Here is a 23231-nt window from a genome sequence, read left to right as displayed (position 1 = left end):
CTAAAATACTACGCGTTATGATACTATTAGGTAGGACTGTGAATTTTACTAAATCGCCCATCTCGGAATCTAGGTATTTTCTTATATATAAAAAAAATAAGATTGGAGGACTGCAATTTTTTATTATTTATATTTATTTATTTTTTAGCGAGATCCTCCCTTATTTTATGAATACTCTTTAATGACTACATCTTTATTATTACTAAGTTTGTCTATAATTATGAAGTCAATCTCTACATACTTAAAAATAACATATTAATTACTAATTTAAAACAAATATTAATGGAAAGTAATATTACTAAAATTATAATTACAAACAACATGGAATCATCAAAAAATAAAAAATAAAAACTAATTATCCCATAGTTGGATTAAAATTCATATTGTTAGTATGACTTAAGCTTATTGAAATTAATTATTTGCAAATACTGAAGATTGAAAAAAAACTTGATTACTAAACCATATTTCTAGAAATTAAACAATTTAACCTTAACTAACCTTGTTTTAATTCACATCATGTCCTAATACTTGATTCGCAAACTAATTCATGTTTTAACTGAAATTAACTACATGATTCCGATTAACTTAACGTTGACAAAAAAACCTTATGAATAAGGAACTTAGTCAATTTTTGCCAAACTGATTCAATAACGCCATTTTTACGTTATTTCTTCTATTTTGATTATTAAACAGTTTTAATTAGTAATCGGGCTTAAATATATTTCCTAATAATCCGGTTAAGGCGTTATTTAATATATCGCTATAACATGCCTAGTTATGCCAAATGACAGTGATTTACAGAATAATAATACATGAATAATCTAAATGCAATTAATAGAAAAAACTAAATTAAAAATCTAAACTTCCATTCTACACTTTCAGCTTACAAAAGGCCAAAATTACAGTTGTGTACCTGATATTGGAAGCAAAAGAAAATGAAGATGAGAATCAGCAGCAGTAATAACAGTACAACACAGCAACAGCCCAGCAACAGTAACAACCCAGTAACAGACTGGTGGAGTAGTAATCCCAAAACAAAATAAAAGCTTCAAGCTTTGATGAAACAACAATTAATTCTGATTTCAAACAATGAAAGAAAGCAGAAGATTTTTTTTTAGTTTTTTTTTTTATTTTTGAAAGTTTAAATATTTTTCGGAATTTTCTCTCTCTTAAATGTTCAGCCCTTTTCTCTCTCTTATTTTCAGATTTGTTTCTCTCTCTTGTTTTTTCTCTTCTGTCTGTCTTCTCGTATCTGTGTATTCTTTTCTTTTTCAAGACTTCCTCTATATAACCCATCCCATAAATCTTTCAATCAATTAAAATCAATACTTTTTCTCTACCAAACCCATTATCTTTCCACTCATCCCCATTACATTAAATAAACATATCACACCACCCCATTATATTTTGTCCCTCATGCCTAACATAAACAAATACAAGATTCTCCCCACTAAATTTTGTCTTGTCCCCCTTTATATTAAACAATTATATCACAACCCACCCCATTTCATTTTGTCCCCCATGCTTTACATAAAAAATTACAAAATGTACAATTCCTAAACTACCCCTCCGACCTTACTGAAATTACCAAACTACCCCTGAACGTACTGCAAATTACCAAACTACCCCATCAGCTATAACACATCAATTAATCACACTCAACCAAAATATAGCCAATATGACCAATTTTTACCTAAATTCAAACAACAATATGAACACGGATGAACATCATAACAACAATATCACATGAACACAAATTGAACAACAAAGAACAACTAAAATTTGTTTGAACAATATTTTTAGCAACAACAAACCTATTTTCGGATTCAACAACAACAACAATCAAACAAGTATATTTAGATTTCTAAATTCAATAATATTGAACTTAAGATTAGCTCTAACAACATTACAACAAACAATTTCTATATTAAACTTTAAACAAGATTATGAGACAATTTCAAGAAATAATCATAAATGGTAAACAAGAAATCAAGCTACACAAATTTCGGATTCAAGATCAAACAAACAAAGTATGAACATGAATGAAATCTATATTAAACAACAAGCATGACGGATTCAAACGATTAAATCAATATATTTCCTTCAACACAACTAAATTCGTTTTTAGACAAATAACAAGATCGACGAAGAAACAATTATGAACTTAAACTTGAACTTAACAATATTAACAATTTCTAAAAATACATAAACACATGAAACAAATTGAAGAAACAATTAATTAAACTTCAATTTGTATCTCACCAACATTAGACTAACAACTTTTACCTAAACAACAAAACAAACATGAAATAAACATGAAAAATCACTAATTAAATTTCCATTTGAAATCTGAAAATTAACTTAACAAAACATATGAACATGAACAAAACAAAAAATCAAATATCTAACCATAGACATGAACAAAACAAACATTTGCCGTTTTTAGATTCGAGAATATCAAAACAAGGTACGGACAAAAAATAAAATTCAAAATCTACCAACCGGATTGAAACGACGAACAACGACCAACCAACGACGACGACATCGACCAAAACCCATCCGTGTACGCGAGGCCGAAGTGAAGAGGACGGAGGTGAGGCGGCAGCGCGGCAGCGTCGGGGGCAGCTGAAGCAACTGCCGCGACGAGGCAGCAGCGGCGACGACCCAGCAGCGGCGACCCAGCAGTGGCGTCCAAGCAGTGATAGCAGCAGCAACGACAACCATGGCAGCAGCAGTCCGTCGAGGAGGACGACGGGGAGAAGAAGCATCGTTTCACAGTAGAGCTGGTCGACGCACCTGTGCGTGCTCATCCATGGCGGAGAAGCAGCAACTCGGAGGAGAAGGGACAGCAACCGTGCACAGTTGAAGCAAGTTCGAGCAGCAGCAACGACAACTACGACGGAGGAAGCAGCTGGTCGTCTACTGCTATTGCGTTCGACAGTTATGGAAAAAAAATGGAGCAGCAGTTCGGGAAGCCATGGACGACGTAGAGGCAGCAAGAAGAAGCAACAAACATGGCGTTATGGCCATGGCGATGGGTCGACGACGAAGATGCAGCCATGGACGAGCCTTTTGAGCTTGACATGGAGAAGATGAGCTTCTTGGTGGTGTGTGCGCTTGTGTCGAAGGAGACGAAGCTGCTGGAGCTTAAGGGGGAAGCCATGGATAAGCTTTGGAGAAACTTGGAGAAGAAGAAGCAAAAGTGGGGGGGGGCGGATGACTTAGGTCTTTTTTTAGGGTTTTTTCTTCTTCTTTTTTTTGTTTTATTTTGTTTGGTAAAAATGAAAAATGATAGGATGTTGGGTTATGGACTGGGTCGACCTAGTTCGAAATGGACTGGGTCGTTTGGGAAGATTGGGCCATTTTTTGGGCCTGAGGCTTGAAATTGAAGAAGAGGCCCAATTCCGACTTTCTTTATATTTTCGCTCTCTTTTCTTCTTTTATTTTTCTAAAACTAAATTATAAAAATACTTAAACTATTATTTAAGAACTAAATTAAGTTATAAAAGCGCATATTAACTCCCAATAACAATTAACGCGCAATTAAGTAATAATTAAGCATAAAATTGTATATTTGGACCTTAAATGCTAAAAATGCAAACGATGCCTATTTTTGTAATTTTTATTTTTTTGTGAAACAAACTTAGTTACTAACAATTGTATAATTAAATCATACATGCGAAATGCGACATATTTTTGATTTTTTAATAATTTAACAAATAAACATGCATAGACAAACATACAAATAATTATTCAAAATATCATAAAATATCACAAAAATTGCACACCAAGCAAAATTATTTTATTTTTGAATTTTTGGGAGTAATTCTCATATAGGGCAAAAATCACGTGCTTACAATTTTGAGAGCATTTTTTGGAGAGATTCTATCAACATCAAAAGGTAAGTGATCCCTACTGATTCTTTAGTTAAATACTCGAATCATAAGTAGATTTAACATGGAAAATGTTGGGATTTATGGGATTTTTGAGTAAAACCTAGGGTTTCATTAAAAATGGGATATAACCACGAAAATGATTATGGAATTGGGTAAAAATCATATATTTGAGTTCATGAATTTATGGGTAATAACTTTCTTCAAAAATTTCTGGAATCCGGGCACATGGGCCCGGGGTGAATTTTATGAATTCTCCAATTGGGGTTGGGTAATCACTTGGGATATGAACTTTTGAACATGTATTGACTATTTTATATAACCTTTGACTAGTTTCGAGTCATTTGGCACCGAATTGAGGGTTCAAAGCATGATTCTCCTCCCTTAACTTGCAATCAGTTTACACGCTTTTTCTTGGATAGGCATATTCCACCCTCCTAGAGGGAAGAGTCGGGGTTTCAGTTTGAGCAGTTCCAGCAGGGTCAGTGACCCATTATGAGGCGAGATTCTCTAAGTTGTCTCGCCATGCACTTATGATACTTCCTATTGAGGTGGAGAGGGTACGGAGGTTTGTTGCGGGGTTGCACTCTGGTATTCAGGCACTATAGCCTGAGAGGTTGAGATGGGGACTTCTTACTAGTTGGTTGTGGAGATATCTCAGAGGATTGAGGGTTATCGTCAGCGGGGCCGAGAGCAGATGTTGCGGGATAAGTGATTTTGTTATTTTAGAGGGTTTAGTGGTGCTCCATCTGGGGGAAGAGGTTAACCTAGCAGGCCCACATATCCAGCATCACCGCCTCCTTAGGGTGCTACAGTTCGACCTTATTTGAGCGTCGTGCCAGAGAGTTCCTACTGCCCACCAATTATTCAGGGTTCCACTAGTGGGCATTCAGGCCATCAGGGTCAGACTTCAGGTCAGCAGTCCTTCGTATCGAGAGGTTGTTTCGAGTGCGGGGACTTTAGCCACGTGCGGAGGTTCTGCCCCAAAAGCTTCGGTGAAAGGCAGTGCAGCAGGGTTCTCAGCCTATGATTACAGCACCAGTAGCCGCACCAGCCGTCCAGCCGCCCAAAGGCGGAAGGCAGGTGGGTAAGGGTCGTCCTAAAGTTGGAGGCCAGGCATGTGGAGGTCAGCCAGGTGGCGCTCCAGCTAGATTCTATACTTTTTCCGGCCAGACCAGATGTACTGGCCTCAGATGTCATGATCACAAGTATTATTTCTGTCTGCGATAGGGATGCTTAGGTATTATTTGATCCAAAGTCCACTTATTCATATGTGTCATCTTTGTTTGCTCATTTCCTGGATGTTCCTTGAGAGTCCTTGGGTACTCCTGTTTATGTGTCCACTCTGGTGGGCGATTCTATTGTTGTGGATTGGGTCTATCGGTCCTGCATTGTTACATTATGTGGTTATGAGACTAGAGCGGATCTTCTGCTGCTTGATAGGACCGACTTTGAGGTTATCCTGGGCATGTACTGGTTATCTTCGTGTCATTCCATCCTCGATTGCCATGCCAAGATTGCTACCTTGGCGATGCCAGAGTTGCCTAGATTGGAGGGGAAGGGTTCTTCTGTCAGCACACCTAGTCGGATCATCTCTTTTATGAAGGCTCGATAGATGGTCGAGAAGGGTTATTTGGCTTATCTAGCTTATGTCCGGGACACTATTGTAAAGACTCTGGCAAATGAGTTAGTGCCTGTAGTCCGGAAGTTCTCTTATGTATTTCCTTCTAATCATCTAGGTATGCCACCAGATCGTGATATCAATTTTTGTATTGACTTGGCTCCAGGTACCCGTCCTACATCTATCTCACCGTACCGCATGGCTTCCGAAAGAGTTGACGGAACAACTTGAGGAGTTGCTAGAAAAGGGGTTCGCCAGACCAAGTGTATCACCTTGGGGTGCAACAGTGTTATGTGAAGAAGAAAGATAGAACTATGTGGATGTGCATTGATTACCGCCAATTGAAAAAAGTTACCATTAAGAACAAGTACCCGCTACCTTGGATTGATGATTTGTTTGACCAATTGCAGGGTGTCAGGGTGTTCTCTAAGATCGACTTGAGATCGAGGTACCATCAGTTGAAGATTCGGGATTCAGTTGTTCCAAAGACTGCTTTCCAGACTAGATATGACCATTATGAGTTTCTAGTGATGTCCTTCGGTCTGACTAACACCCCAGCGACGTTTATTGATTTGATTAACAGGGTGTTCAGGCCATATATTGATACGTTCATCATTGTCTTCATTGATGACATTTTGATCTACTCGCGTAGCATGAAGGAACACGAGCAACATTTGGGTGTGGTGCTGCAGGCCTTGCGGGAACAGAAGTTATATGCTAAGTTCTCCAAGTGTGAGTTTTGGCTAGATTCTGTAGCATTCTTGGGGCATGTTGTATCAAGCGAGGGTATTAAGGTGGATCGCAAGAAGATTGAGGCAGTTCAGAGTTGGCCTCGTCCTACTACGGCGACTGAGATCAGGAGCTTCTTGGGGTTAGCAGGTTATTATCGCCGGTTTGTGGAGGGCTTCTCAACTATTGCAACACCTTTGACCAAATTGACCTAGAAGGGTGCTTTGTTTCGTTGGTACAATGATTGTGAGGCGGGCTTCCAGAAGCTCAAGACAACTGACTACGGCATCTGTTCTAGTATGCCTTCACATTCGGGGATGTATACTGTGTATTGCGACGCTTCACGCATCGGTTTAGGTTGTGTGTTGATGTAGGAGGGGCGCGTTATTGCATGTGTTTCACGTCAGCTGTAGATCGATGATAAGAATTACCCTATGCATGATTTAGAGTTAGTCGCATTAGTTCATGCTCTTAAGATCTGGAGGCATTATCTTTATGGGGTGTCCTGTGAGGTTTACACCGATCATCGCAGCTTGCAGCATTTGTTCAAGTAGAGGGATCTCAATTTGAGGCAGCGCAGGTGGCTTGAGTTACTGAAGGATTATGATATTACCATTCTTTATCATCCGAGTAAGGCAAATGTAGTTGCGGATACCTTGAGCAGGAAGGCGGAGAGTATGGGTAGCTTGGCATTTATTTCAGCAGAGGAGAGGCCATTAGCTTTGGACATTAAGTCATTGGCTAACAGACTTGTGAGGTTGGATATTTCAGAGCCTAGTCGAGTTCTTGCATGCGTCGTTGCCCAATCTTCACTATTGGATCAGATCAAGGCGACAGTTTGATGATCTGCACTTGTTGGTTCTCAGGGAGACGGTACTACAGGGTGGTGCCAAGGAGGTTACTATCGGTGAGGATGGTATTCTGCGACTCCATGGTCGCCTATGCGTTCCTAATGTCGAAGGCTTGAGGAATTGGATTCTAGAGAAAGCACACAGTTCTCGGTATTCCATTCATCTAGGTGCTACGAATATGTATCCCGACCTGAGGCAACATTATTGGTGGCGGCGGATGAAGAAGGACATACTTGAGTATGTTGCGAGGTGTTTAAATTGCCAACAGGTTAAGTACGAGCACCAGAGGTTAGGTGGCCTACTCCAACAGATGACTATACCTGAGTGGAAGTGGGAGCGCATTATTATGTACTTCGTAGTTGGGTTGTTGCGGACCTTGCAGAAGTTTGATGAAGTTTGGGTCATTGTCGATAGGTTGGCCAAGTCGGCACACTTCATTCCGGTTATGATTATGTATACTTCAGAGAGGTTGGCCCATATTTATATTCAGGAGATAGTTCGGTCGCATGGTATGTCTGTTTCCATCATATCAAATAGAGGCCCTCAGTTTACTTCGTATTTCTGCAGGGCAGTACATAGTGAGTTAGGGACCCGTGTAGAGCTCAGCACAACCTTTCATCCACAGACCGACGGGCAATCGGAGCGGATAATTCATATTTTTGGAGGATATGCTCAGAGCATATGTGATTGACTTTGGAGGGCAGTTGGATCGATTCTTGCCTTTGGCCGAGTTTTCTTACAATAACAATTACCAGTCCAGCATCGAGATGGCTCCGTTTGAGGCTTTATATGGTTGGTGATGTCGTTCTCCCATCGGATAGTTTGAGCCTAGCGAGACCAAGTTATATGGTACTGATTTGGTTAAGGATGCTTTGGAGAAGGTAAATTTAATTCAAGAGCGACTTCGTACAGCACAGTCCAGACAGAAGAGTTACGCGGATCAGAAGACGCGTGATTTAACATTTATGGTGGGCAAAAAGGTTCTCTTGAAGGTCTCGCCGATGAAGGGGATCATGAGGTTCGAGAAGAATGGCAAGTTGAGCCCAAGATTTAAAGGCACATTTGAAGTATTGAGACGAGTTGGGGAGGTTACTTATGAGCTTGCTTTGCCTCCCAGTCTATCAGGAGTTCATCCGGTTTTCCACGTATCTATGCTCCGGAGCTATCATGCCGACTTGTCACATGTGTTGGACTTCAGCACGGTTCAGCTAGATGAGAGCATGGGTTAAAGGAGGAGTTAGTTGCCATTGTTGATAGGCAGGATAGACAGTTGAGATCCAAGAAGATTTATGCGGTAAAAGTTCAATGGAGAGGCCAACCAGTCGAGGAGGCGACTTGGGAGACCGAGGAGGACATGCGGAATAGATATCCACACTTATTCAGCACTCCAGGTAAGACTCTAGACACGTTCGTGGACGAACGTTTGTTTAAGAGCTGGAGGATGTAACGACCAACCCGATCGTTTTACTTTCTAGAACCTTGTTCCCCTAAATAAGACTCCCCGTACGTACTTTTACTGTTTTATAACTTGCCGGAATGGTTAGTTCGGGATTTGAAAGAGTTCGGGTTGAAATTGGATCACTTGGTTCCTTAAGTTGGCTTTAAAAGGCTAAGTTTGACTTCGGCCAACATTTTGAGTAAACAACCTCAGAATCGGGATTTGACGGTTCCAATAGGTTCATATGGTGATTTCGGACTTGGGCATATGCTTGGAACGGGTTTTGGATGACCCGGGAGCGTTTCGATGGCTAATAGTGAAAGTTGGCATTTTGGTAAATTTTATAAGTTTGGATTGCAGTGGATTTTTACATTATAGATGTCCGTATGGGATCCTGGGAATAGCTCTGTATGGTGATTCTAGACTTAGGAGCGCGTCCGGATGTAGATTAGAGGTCTGTACGTCGTTTCGGGGTCATTTGGCGAAAGTTGGAAATTGAAAGGTTTTTGGAAAGTTTGACTGAGGGTGGACTTTTTTATATTGGGTTCGGATTCCGATTCCGGAAGTTGGAGTAGGTCATTAATGTCATTTAGGACTTGTGTGTAAAATTTGAGGTCAATCGGACGTGATTTGATAGGAATCGGACATGCGGATGTGTTTTTAAAAGTTTTGAGTTTCATGAGTTAATCCATGCGTTTTGGCGTCCGATTCATGATTTTAGATATTACACGCAAGCGAGTTCGTATGATGTTTTTAGATTTGTATGGATATTTGGTGTGGAGCCCTAAGGGCTCGGGTGAGTTTCAGATGTGTTCGGATGGATGAGAAGACTTCAGTTTTCTGGTTTTTCTTTGCTAGTGTCTCAGGTATCGCAAATGCGAGAATTTGGTTCGCATTTGCAAACCTCGCATTTGCGAGAAAGGCTTCGCAATTGCGAAGAAGCCTAGCCAAGGCAGGACTTGTATCTGCGAGATTTTCAGTCGCTTTTGCGACCAGCTTGCCTTCGCATTTGCGAATATTTGGTCGTATTTGCGACCTTGACAGTAGGGGACTCAGCTTTACATTTGTGAAGATTTTATCGCATTTGCGACACCTGCTTTTAATGCGAGACTTAACTTTATTTCCCTCATTTCCCACTTGGTCTTGGACGATTTTGAGAGCATTTTTTAGAGAGGTTCCATCAACATCAAGAGTTAAGTGATCCCTATTGATTCTTTAGCTAAATACGCGAATCATAAGTAGATTTAACATGGAAAATGTTGGGATTTATGGGATTTTTGAGTAAAACCTATGGTTTTGTTAAAAATGGAATTTAACCACAAAAATGACTATGGAATGGGGTAAAAATCATATACTTGAGTTTATGAGGTTATGGGTAACAACTTTCTTCGAAATTTTTCGTAATCTGGGCACGTGGGCCCGGGGGTAAATTTTAGGAATTCTCCGATTGGGGTTGGGTAATCACTTTAGTAGTTAGGATATGAACTTTTGAACATGTACTGACTATTTTATATAGCATTTGACTAGTTTCGAGTCGTTTGACATCGAATTGAAGGTTCAAAGCACAATTTTGGACCGGGAAGTAAACTTGAGACGAGGTAAGTCTCTTTTCTAACCTTGTAAGAGGGAATTAACCCCATAGGTAAATTAATTTAGTATGTGCTTCTATTTGTGGGGGCTACGTACGTACGAGGTGATGAGAGTCCGTATGTAGCTACTAATTATGTTTATGTCCGAGTAATTTAAGACCCAAATCATGTGATACTTGCGATATTTGCACCCTACTTGCTAATTTAAATGCTTAAATCATATCGAAACATTATAAAGGGAGTGTAAAGGGTCAAATTTCATTTACTTGAGTTTTGGAAGGGTTACTTGATCGTTAATGAGAATTGATGTTTTCTTGAATATTAGCCTCTTAATAGTCTTTGAATCGGTTGTTTATAAAGCATTTTCCCTTCTTGTGGAACGGGCCGAACGCCTCAGTAATAGAATAAATGCATCTATGGTTCGTATTGTTCGACACTCAACAATGCACAATATATATTTGTATATTGGATCGGGTCGTACGACCTCGACATAATTCGTGCGTAGTAAATCTTGAAGCCTAATTATAATCGATATTTTTTCATTGGCTTGAGAGATTAATTTGTTAAATGCTAGAAATTAATTGAGATTTACTATTAGTGAAAGAATGGACTATTTATTTCATGTTATTGAGTTTTCAGTTGTATTTGTATAGCCCATGCTTAATTATAATTTCGGTATTTTTATTGTTAGCCCATAGTAAGTGTCGAAGTCGACCCCTCGTCACTACTTATTCGAGGTTAGACTGGATACTTACTGGGTACATGTTATTTATGTACTCACGCTACACTTTTACACTAATCGTGCAGGATCTGAGGCAACTGCATCTGGATATTAGTCCAGCGCACATCCTTGATGACTACGAGACTTAACAGTGAGCTATTTTCCGAGCCCGTTCTACAGCAGCCGAAGTCTTTCTTTTGCTTTTATTTTCTATCTATTTCACTTCAGACAGTAGTGTAGTATTCTTTTGTATATTCTACTAGTAGCTCATACACTTGTGACACCAGGTCTTGGAGATTTATGCTAGTAGACACATGGAGGTTTTGGGTTATTTTACTTATCTCTATTGCTCTTAAAAATTAGTATCTCTCACCTTGTTTAATTTTTACTTCATATTTATGCACTAATTTAAAAACAACTATTTTATAAATATTAAAATTCAACAATCATGTGGTTAATTCACTGTTGGCTTGCGTAGCGATAGCGTTAGGCGCCATCACGACCTATAGGAGAAATTAGGTCGTGACAGTCTCCATCTCCATTTGCTCCACCTACAAAGGAGATAAATAAAGTTGCCTTCAAGGGTTGGTTTTTTAGAAGTGGGTATGGTCCATGAAAAACTCAAGCATAAAGCATTTTGAAAAGAAACAAGTTGATACAAATGAAGAAGCCAAAGTTCAATAGCAAATCCAAATCATTAAACCAGACTTCTAAATTTATGCATTCAGCCACAACCACTAAAAGCAACTGAAGAAAGACGAAAAAACTGAATAAATAAGTCTATAAGCATATTCTGGAAACAAGGAGAAAAATCACCAAAATAAATATAGATCTGCCAATTTCTATATTGCGCTGACAATGTTCAACAAAAAATCAAAGGAAAAGCACCTAGAACACCCCAGTTTCTGTATTACGCTGACAGTTACTTTCCAAGCAGCAATATTCATCACGTAGCAGCAAATTCATTAATTCTTTCATATCAATTATTCTCCAAGAATATCCAGATATAATTATTTACCAACATCTCGTCCAATTAACCCCACCCTCATAGTACAGAAAACCTCAAAGAGTGTACACTTGACAAACCCAGTTTCCAAATCAGAAATCAAATTATTTTAAAGGAAGCCCAAGTGGAAATGAAATAAGGCCACATGGAGCACTAATAGTTTTTTAACAAAAAAAAAAACCTCACATGGCATCTCATAATTATTAACAAGCAAGATAAGAGGAAGAGCACGAAACTCAAGAACGCAACACTCGATCTGCTGCACCACTTTATTAAAAAATTATACAACAACGAGATCCCGCAAAGCAATAGAAAAAGGATATTCATCATAGTAATAAAGTAGAAAAGTCAACCACAGAATTACAATGCGACAAAGGGCCAAAAGCAGAATAAAAAATGAGTAGACTAATCAAACTTCAACAGCTTACTAACTTCCCTCTAAGAAAAATAGTGAGTTGAGAGAAAGCAGTGGTAGAAGAAGGAGAGTACAATCAACACAAGAAAGTGAATATGGCAGTCAATCAGTTGACGCATTTGCATCAGCTATGGGACTTGAGCATCCGGATCGCCTAAGATTGTATGGACATGGGGTTACCAAGACTGCCTTAAAAAGAAAAGTGGGAGATTTTGGACCCTTTTTAAGTTCTACTGATGAGATGATGCAGCAAAAATGGAGGACAGGATACAGCAAAAGTTCAACGCACAAAAAGATGCTATGGAACTAAAAGTTGCAGTTAACGTCATTTCACAACTTAAGCGTCTGAATCCAGGATTACGGGTTGATCCTAACATGCTAGTTAGTAAGTTGAAATGGAAAGCGTACAATCAACACAAAAATGTGAATATGGCAGTCAATCAGTTGGCGCATTTTGCATCAGTTATGGGATCTGAGCATCCAAGTCGCCTACGTTAACTGCAACTTCTAGTTCCATAGCATCTTTTTGTGTGTTGAACTTTTCCTATATTCTTTGATACATCCTTTATTCCATTTCCTCCATTTTTGCTGCATTATCTCATCAATAGAACTTAAAAAGGGTCCAAAATCTCCCACTTTTCTTTTTAAGGCAGTCTTAGTAACCCCACGTCCATACAATCTTAGGTGACCTGGATGCTCAGGTCCCACAACTGATGCAAATGCGTCAACTAATTGACTGTCATATTCACTTTCTTGTGTTGATTGTACTATTTCCATTTCAGCTTACTAACTAGCATGTTAGGATCAACCCGTAATCCTAAATTCAGACGCTTAAGTTGTGAAATGACGTTAACTGCAACTTCTAGTTCCATAGCATTTTTTTGTGTTGAACTTTTCATGCATTCTTTGCTGCATCATTTCTTCCATTTTTTCCATTTTTGCTGCATCATCTCATCAGTAGAACTTAAAAAGGGTCCAAAATCTCCCATTTTTCTTTTTAAGACAGTCTTGGTAACCCCACGTCCATACAATCTTAGGCGACCTGGATGCTCAGGTCCCATAACTGATGCAAATGCGTCAACTGATTGACTGCCATATTCACTTTCTTGCGTTGATTGTACTCTTTCCATTTCAGCCTACAGGATCAAATTGAGTCAATAATTAAGAACAGTTAAATGATATCAACAAACTTTAAATTAGAAACTTCGTACAATTTTATTAAGTGTATCCGCATACGAGGCCTTAAATACTCGATCAAGTTTTCTTTTTCTTGTAGCCACAAAGATGTCCTTACTTGATAGAGCTTCGGAAGTTTACTTCTTTTTTTCTGGTTACATAAAAAGTTGTATAAAAATTATTTTAGATTGAAGTTAGCAAGTTCATATTTAAAAGATCAATGACAGAAAAATATCAAACCTCGCGGATTAGAGCAAAACTTGTTATGCCAGCAGTGTGTGGATATCTCAACTTTCTGTGATTCTTCATATTGGTTTTTGGTTTTGGACAATTTCTGCAAACAAATGAGTCGATGAAATTTTAGCGAATGGACCAAGTCAATAAGCTGGCAGTTAACCAAATTAAGATTATGATGCTAGAGTTACTTTCTTTGTAGTATAGACATCAATATTAGCATTCTATCTTATTCAAATATACGTTTTATACAATTAGTTGCACTTATAACTTAAAAGTACTTGGATTGGTGTAGCAGACTGGTGATAAATTTTAACTGTTGTCTATGCTCTTCAGAGCTCTTTCTGTTCAAAGAGGGTGAGGAGCTCCCTATTTTTCTGTTTTTCTTCATCTTTCTTGGGGAAGGGGATGGGTTGTATCTATGAAGCATACTTTAATTTGATACCTAAGACACCTTCTGCCATAAAGTTACACAAAACATGCTTATACGCAAGCTTTTCTAACTCAAGTTCATATGTACTACCACAATGACTTCTTACTATGTCTAGTACATTCTAATAAGTATGCTAGCATCACTAATTAAAAGAGCTCTTGATTCTTCCTACTTCTAACTCAAGGCAACTATGACTTTCTCACAGTTATCATCTCAAGGTGAAAAACATGAGGACATTGAATTTGAGCTTTATGAAACTAATCAGCAACCAATGTTAACAGGGATCACAGTGAAACTATATCCCCCCCCTAACAAAATATCCATTCTAAGAGACAATGCAAAGCCCTGATGGACTATATGTCTCATGAAACATGTGAGAGTATGATAATCCCCGACAAAGATTAATATTTTACCTCTGAAAGCTGATAAAATGAATAGGCAAGGATTGCCAATCTACATAACTACGCCTATAGCAGGTTCTTTGAATTTATTCGTTCAATAGAATCAAGTGATCAAGACAGGACAAAATGCAGGAGATTTCTTCTTCCCAGACAAGTACAAATCTAAAATGACGTGAATCAGACAAATCCCACATCGTACTACACTTTGTTGATACACTATAAATTCAGCGAAAACACAGGAGACACAGATAACAGAAAGAAGAAGGCCACACAATTAACAAAATGTACCAGCAGATCCAGTCGAGGTCAAAGAGTATTTGGATTTCATATAAACTGTGAGAAAATTGCATCATTTTAAAAAAGAGTGGGAGAGTAGAAAAAGAGGCCACCTCTAATTTCAATCATTGTCCCGGTATCTAGATTAGAATCCCCATTGACACTAAAACTTAATAAATAATACTCGTTACCTTTTAAGAATATCCCTCACAAACAGTTATAATATAAGTTACTGATCCCCACCTGTTATAAAAATGATGACTTTTATGAAATGATGTTTCACATTTTTGGGGATAAACTCCAAATTCAAGGCGAAAAGAATAAGAAATAGACCTATGATGACCTGTGAAAGCAGTTCACTTGCGCAGAACTTTTGAAGATAAGAACATACCTTTAGGGATTTGAACAAGACAAAGAAGGGGGATCAGGGCAAAAGGGATTTGAACAAACAACAATCCAATAGCCCAGATATAAAGGATGGGGAACACTCCTCCACCATACTTTTCCTGAAGTTATTGACCTGCATTTTCTAGGCCAATGCTATTGGATATTTCACTACAGTAAAATGACTTTGCGAACACCGTTGTGACAAAAAGATTGACAATGAATGAAATTGTAAATTGAAAAGCTTTTATGTAGCGCTGGCACTTTAAGTGTAGCATTGTTAACTAACATTCAGCAGCACTCATATAGAAATAAACATGAGGAATACTTTATTATTGCAAAGTCAAATAGATTTTCCCTAATAAGATGATTTATAATTAAATGAAAATCAGACATTTTCTGCGAATCATCGAAAGATATTCAGTTTTACCTTGTAGGAATCAGAGTTCCAATATTTATAAGTTCCCTAAATTGAGACTCCGGAACATCAATCGGCCTTTTCTCCATTCGAAGCTCGTCATTTTCATAGGCTTCAAAATATTCTTTCATTAACTTATTCTTATACTTTCTCCAAGCATTCTGAATTGATTTAAAACCCCATACTTCTGCGACTTCAGGAATGTCATATTTTTCCTACAAATTGGGTGCAGTTAGGTTAGTGTAAAAAATATGAAATATCATCCACGCCTATTGAATATTGCCTACTTCAAACCTTGACATATTTCCACATATCTTCTTTTGTTTCAAGTTTCCTCCAATTAAACACATTAAGAGGACAAAATGTTGCATTCCTTGCCAATGTGCCGAGGAAGCTACCCAACTCTTTTACAACTTCGTCAGTATGACCTATGGGTTGATTCGTCTCATTTAACACAACTTGTTTACGTTCTTTCCTTCCGTGCACGCCTGACATCTGAGTTTTGCCTCTTTTTCTTTTTTTTTCGGAAGAAGGACCTGCAATAATATAAAGCAAGGATAATCACCAAAAGTCACAATTGTTAGTTGATTTGACGATTGAAATCTTTATATTCTTGCCTTGTTCCTCGAGTTGTTCATTTGTTTCATGATTGATAGAATCCTCAAATTGTTCCTGTATCGTTTGTGAAGTACGAGTGGTAGAATCCAATGGCAGTTGCTGCAAATTTTCACGCACTGCTTGTGATGCAAGAGAGGTAGAGTGTGGTGGCAGTTGTTGTACTTCCTCGTGTATTGTTTGTGTTGAAGGAGAAGTAGAACGCATAGGCAGTTGCAACAACTGTTCTTGCACTTGAGCTCCTAATTGTGGAAGCTGTTTGCCAACTAGATTTAGCTGATGCTTGTCATATGACCCTGAACCTTGAACAATTCTTTTTGTTTTCAATGACGAAACCTTTTGGTTTCGCAAAGATGTAAGTGAGCAATGCAGTTTTTAACTTTTTTATTTTTTACTTGAGTGCTCTTCCTGATTCATGACTATTTAAATTCCTGTCAAGTTCAAAAAATGCGTAAAAGACAGGTTAGTAAAGCTTTAACAGGAAGACCAAATATATATATATACATTAACAGAACTATACTAAATAGAAAGTAAATTTCCAGAAAGTAAATGCTTGCTATACCAAACAAGGAGATTGCTTCCTGGTGTTTACAAGGTGACTACACGAAGAGGCCTTCAATGTCAATGGTGGTCAAGGCAATGGAAGGTGTTTTGGATGTTAAAAAGAATCTGGACTATAGCTTCCTTAAGCGACAAACAGTGAGTCAATTACTGGAGAAGTAAAGAATCTGGACTAATTTCTAGTTTTTCTCCTCCAATGTTCAGAGAAGTAAAAATTGTTTTTTTTTTTCAAATTGTACAGAGTATTCACTCCAAATGACTCACCACTCTATAATGCTTTGCACACTTCTATGAAAAAAGTTTTAAATTACAAGTTCTGCTACTTTAATACAGCAAGAATTTCATATTTTCCAGGCCTCTACCTAACTATCAAAAGGATTCAAAAATCACTACAAATTCTGCTACTTCATTTCACCAAGAATTTCATTTGTTCAAGGCTGCTGCCTAACATATCAAATGGCAAACTAAATCATTAGCAGGTTTTTGATATGCAAACTAAAAGAAAGACATAATGTATTAACAGAGAGTAAAAGAACGACAAGAATTTAACATGACAAATGTTATAAAACTTATTCTATAGTTTTACTGGTTAGGAGAAAGCATTATCAATACCTCAATTCTCTACCAATTCAAGCCTCGACTGGTTGTAATCAACAATTACTTAGTAAGATGTATATTAACCTCATCAACAACTGCAAAAATATCACAAGATCTCAAATCCTGCAAAATTGAAGCATGTCAGTGCATGTCAGTAAAATGCTAAAGGAAAAACAAATAAAATATTATTAAAAAGATATAAACAAGAGTAATTACAAAATATTCATAAAAACATATTACAACTCACTCAAAACAAAATATATTTAAAAGAATTTCAGAAGTTTTTCTTTAATCATCCGATTCCATCCAGTCCCAATAAGTATCATCAAACTCATCCTCCTCTTCCGATGTTTCTATAATTGTATCATGTGAATGTTGTGCATTAGATGGAATATCAACAACATCAACGGGTACATCATCTCTTGACCATCCAACGTCAACATCAACTAATCCACTTAAGGAACCAATGTCATCATTAGGCTCCCTCCAAAATGCGTCTTCAATATTGGGGCAATTCTCTTTCTCTAAATCATAACAAATCAACAGGGACTCCATTCCTTGCATAATAAAAATCTTTCTCAACTGGATTCTCCACATAAAAAACTTGATAAACTTGTGATGCCAATACAAAAGGATCATCTATACTACATAATTTCTTAAAGTACACACGTGTTAACTCATATTCATCTATTTCATTACGAAACCAATCACATCTAAATAGTTAAATGCTAAAACAACTACAATAATCAATCTCAATGATATTCTGAATAGCTCCATAATAGATAACCTCACCATCGATGAAATGTTGGTCCCTACAGCTACCAAAGCTATCGGTTGTTGCCGATAAAGTCACTCCACTATTCTGAGTCTTGCATCGGGAATCTCGCTCGATGGTATGAAATCGGTATCTATTAATGAAATATGCAGCATATCTTTTGGCGATCGTATTAGGCTGTTTAGCTAGCCATCTTAAATAATCGGGCACTTCAATATTTTTAATTTTCACTGCAAACCAATTGTTGAACTCCCGATTATGATGCCTTGCCTTTTCCACTTGTTCATCTCCAGTATTGAACAGAGCATACCGATGTGCTTCAAAACATAATTGTAGGTACATGAGAAAAGTATTCTTTTTCTTCTTGCTTCCAATTGGATGGCCTATCATAGGAAATATAGGTGACAAATTTTGAAGGCACTCATCCTCCGTAGTTGGGTATGTACTGAATCTTGTCTTCACTCCATCATGGAGGTATCGTGAACAAAAACGCAAGCACTTTTTAGACAAAAACCCCTCTGCTATTGATGCTTCTGGACAAGATCAATTACGAACAAATGCTTTGTACTTACATAAGTTCCTCTCAATGGAATACATCCAACGAAGATGAGCCGGACCTCCAAGCTTAATTTCGTTCACCAAATGAATAGCCAAATGTGGCACTATGTCGAAAAATATTGCATGAAAAATCTTTTCAAGCCCACATGTTATTTCAACAATTTCATACTGCATTTTTTCAAGATCACTTCACCTTATGACCTTACTACATATGGCTCTAAAGAAATTGCCCAACCTAATCAAGGCCAATGAGACATTCTTGGGCAAAACCTTTCTAACAAAAACCTGGAGCAAGTAATGCATTATAAAATGAGCATCGTTACTCTTTACCCTTATATTTTCATCTCCTTAACATGTACGCGGTTTGAAATATTCGAAGCACACCCTTTTGGTAATTTGGCATTTTTTATAACGGTACAAAATAAACTTTTCTCATTTTCCTTCATGTGGAAACAAGATTTAGCCAAACTTACACTTCCATCATCATCTTCTCTTGGTTGTAACACCTTTCGTATCCCCATTCCTTGTAAGTCATAGCGAGAATTTATATGATCCTTTGACTTTTTATCTATTTCCAATAAAGTCCCAAATAAACTGTCACATATGTTTTTCTCAATGTGCATCACATCAAGATTGTGCCTCAACTTATTATGCGCCCAATATGACAATTCAAAAAACAATAGATCTTTTTTCCCGTGACCCTTGTTACCTCGAGGTCTTTTTTTTGCCCTTACCAAAGATATTGTTGAATTCAAGCAGCTCTTCAAATACTTCTGCACCCGTCAAAGGAGTAGGTGCAGGTTTATGCTCCTCACTACCATCAAATGACTTTATCTTTCCGCGATGGATGATCAAGAGGCAAAAATATTCGATGACCCAAGTAACACATCTTATGACTGTTGAGAGTATGTGTCATAATTACAAGTGGGGCGTGCCAATATCCCCTTTATGCTACATCCTAAAAGCATTGCTAATGCTGGAAAATCACCAACTGTCCATAATAAGACTGCACACATTCAGAATGTTTGGTTTGTTTCAGCATCATATGTTTCTATTTCAGTTTCCTATAGTTCCTTCAATTCTGCCATAAGTGGTTGTAAGTACACATCTATATCATTTCCCGGAGATGATGGACTTTGATCATTGACAACATGATATATTCTGGCTTCATGCAAATCCATGGTGATAAATTATAGTTCATTAACATAATAGGCCGCGTGTTATGAGAAATGCTCAAGGTTCGGAATAGGTTGAAACCATCACTTGAAAGACCCAACCTAACATTACGTGGGTCTCTAGAGAAGTCTAGGTGTAGAGAATCAAAATCCTTCCAAGCTTCTCTATCAGCAAGATGCCTCATATTCCCATTACTGGGTCATTCATTAGCATACCATCTCATTGCAACGGCTGTTTCGAGACACATGAAAATCCTCTGAAGCCTAGGTTTTAAGGGAAATTACATTAAAACCTTTGCAGGGATTTTAAAGCTTTTATTAGTCAAGGCATTACCAACACTTTTCCATCTGGAAAACCTACAAACGGAGCAATTATCGGCCTTTATATTGTCATTCAAAAATAGCATGCAATCATTAGGGTATGCATGAAGTTTTTCATAATGAAGACCTAAATCTTTTATCATGTTTCTAGCCTTGTTGAAAGACTCTGGCAGTTGGGCAAAGGGAAATGAGTCTTTTGACAACTCCAACATGTCTGAATAGGCCACATTACTCTATCCATGCAACGATTTCAACAAGTACAACCGGATGGTGAAACTCAATTTAGTGAAGTTTTCACACCCCGGATACAATTCTTGTTTTCCTTCCTCTAATAATTTAAAAAATCTCTTAGCATCTTCAAATAAAGCTTCTCCCATCCCTTCTTCCTGCTCTGGCTCACCTTTTACATATCTAAATGTATCATGAAGTAATCCATCAATATCAATACGCATGTTAGAACCTTCAACCTCATTGCGTTGATGAGGTGTATTTCTACAGGAAAATCCTTCCCCATGGAAAACCCATTTGGTGTAACCATCAACAAAGACATTAACAACTAAGTGATCCTCCACCACATTTCTATAATGCCAATAGCGATTAATACATTTTTTGGAAGAGCATAATATTTCATTTCCTTGGGAAGCTCGTTCAAATGCCTTATCAAGAAAATCATTCACTCCACGGATATACTCATCCGTCCATCTTAGGCGAATCATCCTACTTTTATATGCACAATCCATTAAAATCCTATACGACAAAAGTAAATCACCAAAATTAACCAAAATAAACCAAGGTTCATATTAATTTAACATTCAACAAAGGATCAACTTTAATTATAAAGGTTTAGTACAACTAATGCCCTAGGCATAGTACTTCCAGGAGTCAACAAACAAAATTAACTCATCAAAAGTCCAAAATGAATAGAGAGCTTCAGTGTTTCTTTCTGAATTAAACTTCATTCTCTCTCCTCTCTGAAAGCTGAAAAACTAATATTTTGCTTTGTCACGTACTTTATGTCTTTGTTAGTCACTTAGAACATCCTGTTATCTGATACTTTAGTTCATCATTTGTATTTGATCAGATGCTTACATGTTTATTGTTTCCAGAATCTATCCCTTAGAATCATGCTTACATCTGATACTTCAGTTCATACCTATTGGTCATACCTAAGGGTTGTGTTTTTCTTTTTCTTCTAAAAGAAGAATTAGTATTAGAATTGGATCACAAAAATTTTAAGATTTCCATCCGCAGATTGAAAATGACTGCCACTGTGGGATAAATCATTGTGCTTACTATGTTCGACTCAAATGGTATTATTAAGTCTTTTATATCCAGATATGATATGCATCTAACAGAAGTATGCTTCAGCTCCTTTTGTTTACACATAAATGCCCCTGTGTTCCTCCCCCACAAATGATAAAAGAGAAAATCAGAATAAGCCGTGAACGATTTTTTAATTATCTATTAGTATCGATACCACCCGAGAAAGGTTCTGCTGTTCAACAATTCTACTACTATTTAGTTTCGAGAAAACTAGACTTGGGAAAAAGCAATTTACTTAATTTTGCCATAGAATTCTATAGTTCAATGATTTCTACAGTTCTACAAGCTACAGCTCAACAATAGCAGACATGGAAGGAAATAATTCTACAGTTCTACAAACTACAACTCAATTGGCAAACTGCTCTTTATTCGGATCGAAATCCAAGATTTATTACTAAAAATAATTGTTGCCTATAGCCACAGAACCTCAAAGGGCTCTATTTTATATCCAAATTTACAGCTTCTAATAAACACTCACAAATAGACCTCTCTTTGAATTCTACTGTTTCGATTTATTTGCTCCCCAATTTCATCCCAACAAATCAAATCAGCAATGGCCAAGATTAAACTACAATCGGATAGCAGACTGAAGAAAATAATTCTGCCATAGCTATAAAAACAAACTTAGACCCAAACTTAATAGCTCATGCAACAGGAAATTTAACGTAACTTTCCAAAGAAATTTAGTTCAGAGAAGAACTCACAATATTTACCAAAAGAAATTTTGACCCACGTTAGCCATACCCAAATGAAACTTAAACCCAAATAATTTGGGTTCAAAACGTCAACAAAAAGCCAGAAATCATATACACTGCTCACACCATAAAGCTTAAAGAAAAAAAGAACGATTAAAGAAGAAAATACCCAAATTAGAAAAGAAAATTACCTGAAGTTGATTTCGCACATATTGCCTTTTGGGTCGAAATTTCTCGCGATTGAAATATTTTTCTCACCTGTAATCGCTGCCTTTAAATTATTCCTCTGTTCTTCATCTCCTTCGAGTAAAACAAATGGATTTTGGGGATTTGGGACTTTGGGTTAGCAATCCATTTTGGTACTTGGGAATTTAGGGTTAGCCAATGAAAAGAGATTTGGATGTGTCGACACTGTGAGTTTTGTGGGAGGGGGGAGATAGATGGATTCTTTACTTATTACTAGTGGGAATGGCCCGTGCTGACCCCGGGCCCAAACTTGATTAAAGTAGCAGCTTATATTAATTTATAAAGAAAATAAATTACTTTCTACATAGAACAACTTGCATTCTAATCTATTATGTATTGAGATATTTGAGTTGATTTGTTAAACATTATGGTCTCTCGGACTAAGTGTGTAGTAATCCTTTTGAATTATCCTTTGGATGGCAGTAAATTTCTTTCGATTCAGTGAAGAAAACAAATTCAAGCCAAAAAAGGAGGTCATATTTACTGTCAGTCTTTCAACCCACTATTTACATCAGTTACAACACCAATATATTTTACCGGCGAACAAAAATATAAATGTACATTCTAGTAAGTTACACAAAGTGAACTGTGTTGTCCATGTTTTCTGCAATATTGCAAACAAAACGACGTCAGCAACGGCAAGTGACAACATTTTCTGGTAGCTAAAAGAGCAGGGGTTGTTCTTTGCATTACCTGTCAAGCAGAAGCTGGCAATCTTCAAACACGTATTTACATAGTAGGATAAGACGTATGTACAAGCATTTTACAGAGTTATAACAC

The 23231-nt window shown here is 37.4% G+C and overlaps 1 protein-coding gene across 3 annotated transcripts; it reads right to left on the bottom strand.

Annotated features, from left to right (window-relative positions):
- Positions 1-868: 868 nt before the first annotated feature.
- On the bottom strand, positions 869-22675 carry LOC107798757 (uncharacterized). 3 transcript variants are annotated; one of them, XM_075244035.1, is made up of 7 exons: positions 22397-22675; positions 17374-17481; positions 16203-16631; positions 15880-16121; positions 15598-15800; positions 13680-13773; positions 869-913 (listed from the first exon to the last, which is right to left on the bottom strand). In XM_075244035.1, exons 3-7 carry the CDS (start codon positions 16405-16407, stop codon positions 884-886), a joined length of 774 nt encoding a protein of 257 aa, XP_075100136.1. In that variant the 5' UTR covers positions 16408-16631; positions 17374-17481; positions 22397-22675; the 3' UTR covers positions 869-883. The 3 variants fall into 3 exon arrangements, with proteins under 3 accessions (XP_075100136.1, XP_016477278.1, XP_016477276.1); XM_016621792.2 differs by lacking the exon at positions 869-913 and adding an exon at positions 11164-11393; XM_016621790.2 differs by lacking the exon at positions 869-913 and adding an exon at positions 12085-13399.
- Between the last annotated feature and the right edge of the window lie 556 nt (positions 22676-23231).

This window comes from Nicotiana tabacum, chromosome 22 (genome assembly GCF_000715075.1).
Source record: "Nicotiana tabacum cultivar K326 chromosome 22, ASM71507v2, whole genome shotgun sequence".
Taxonomy (NCBI): domain Eukaryota; kingdom Viridiplantae; phylum Streptophyta; class Magnoliopsida; order Solanales; family Solanaceae; genus Nicotiana; species Nicotiana tabacum.
Note: the sequence above shows the minus strand (reverse complement) of the source record. Positions and strands in the feature narration are given on the sequence as shown.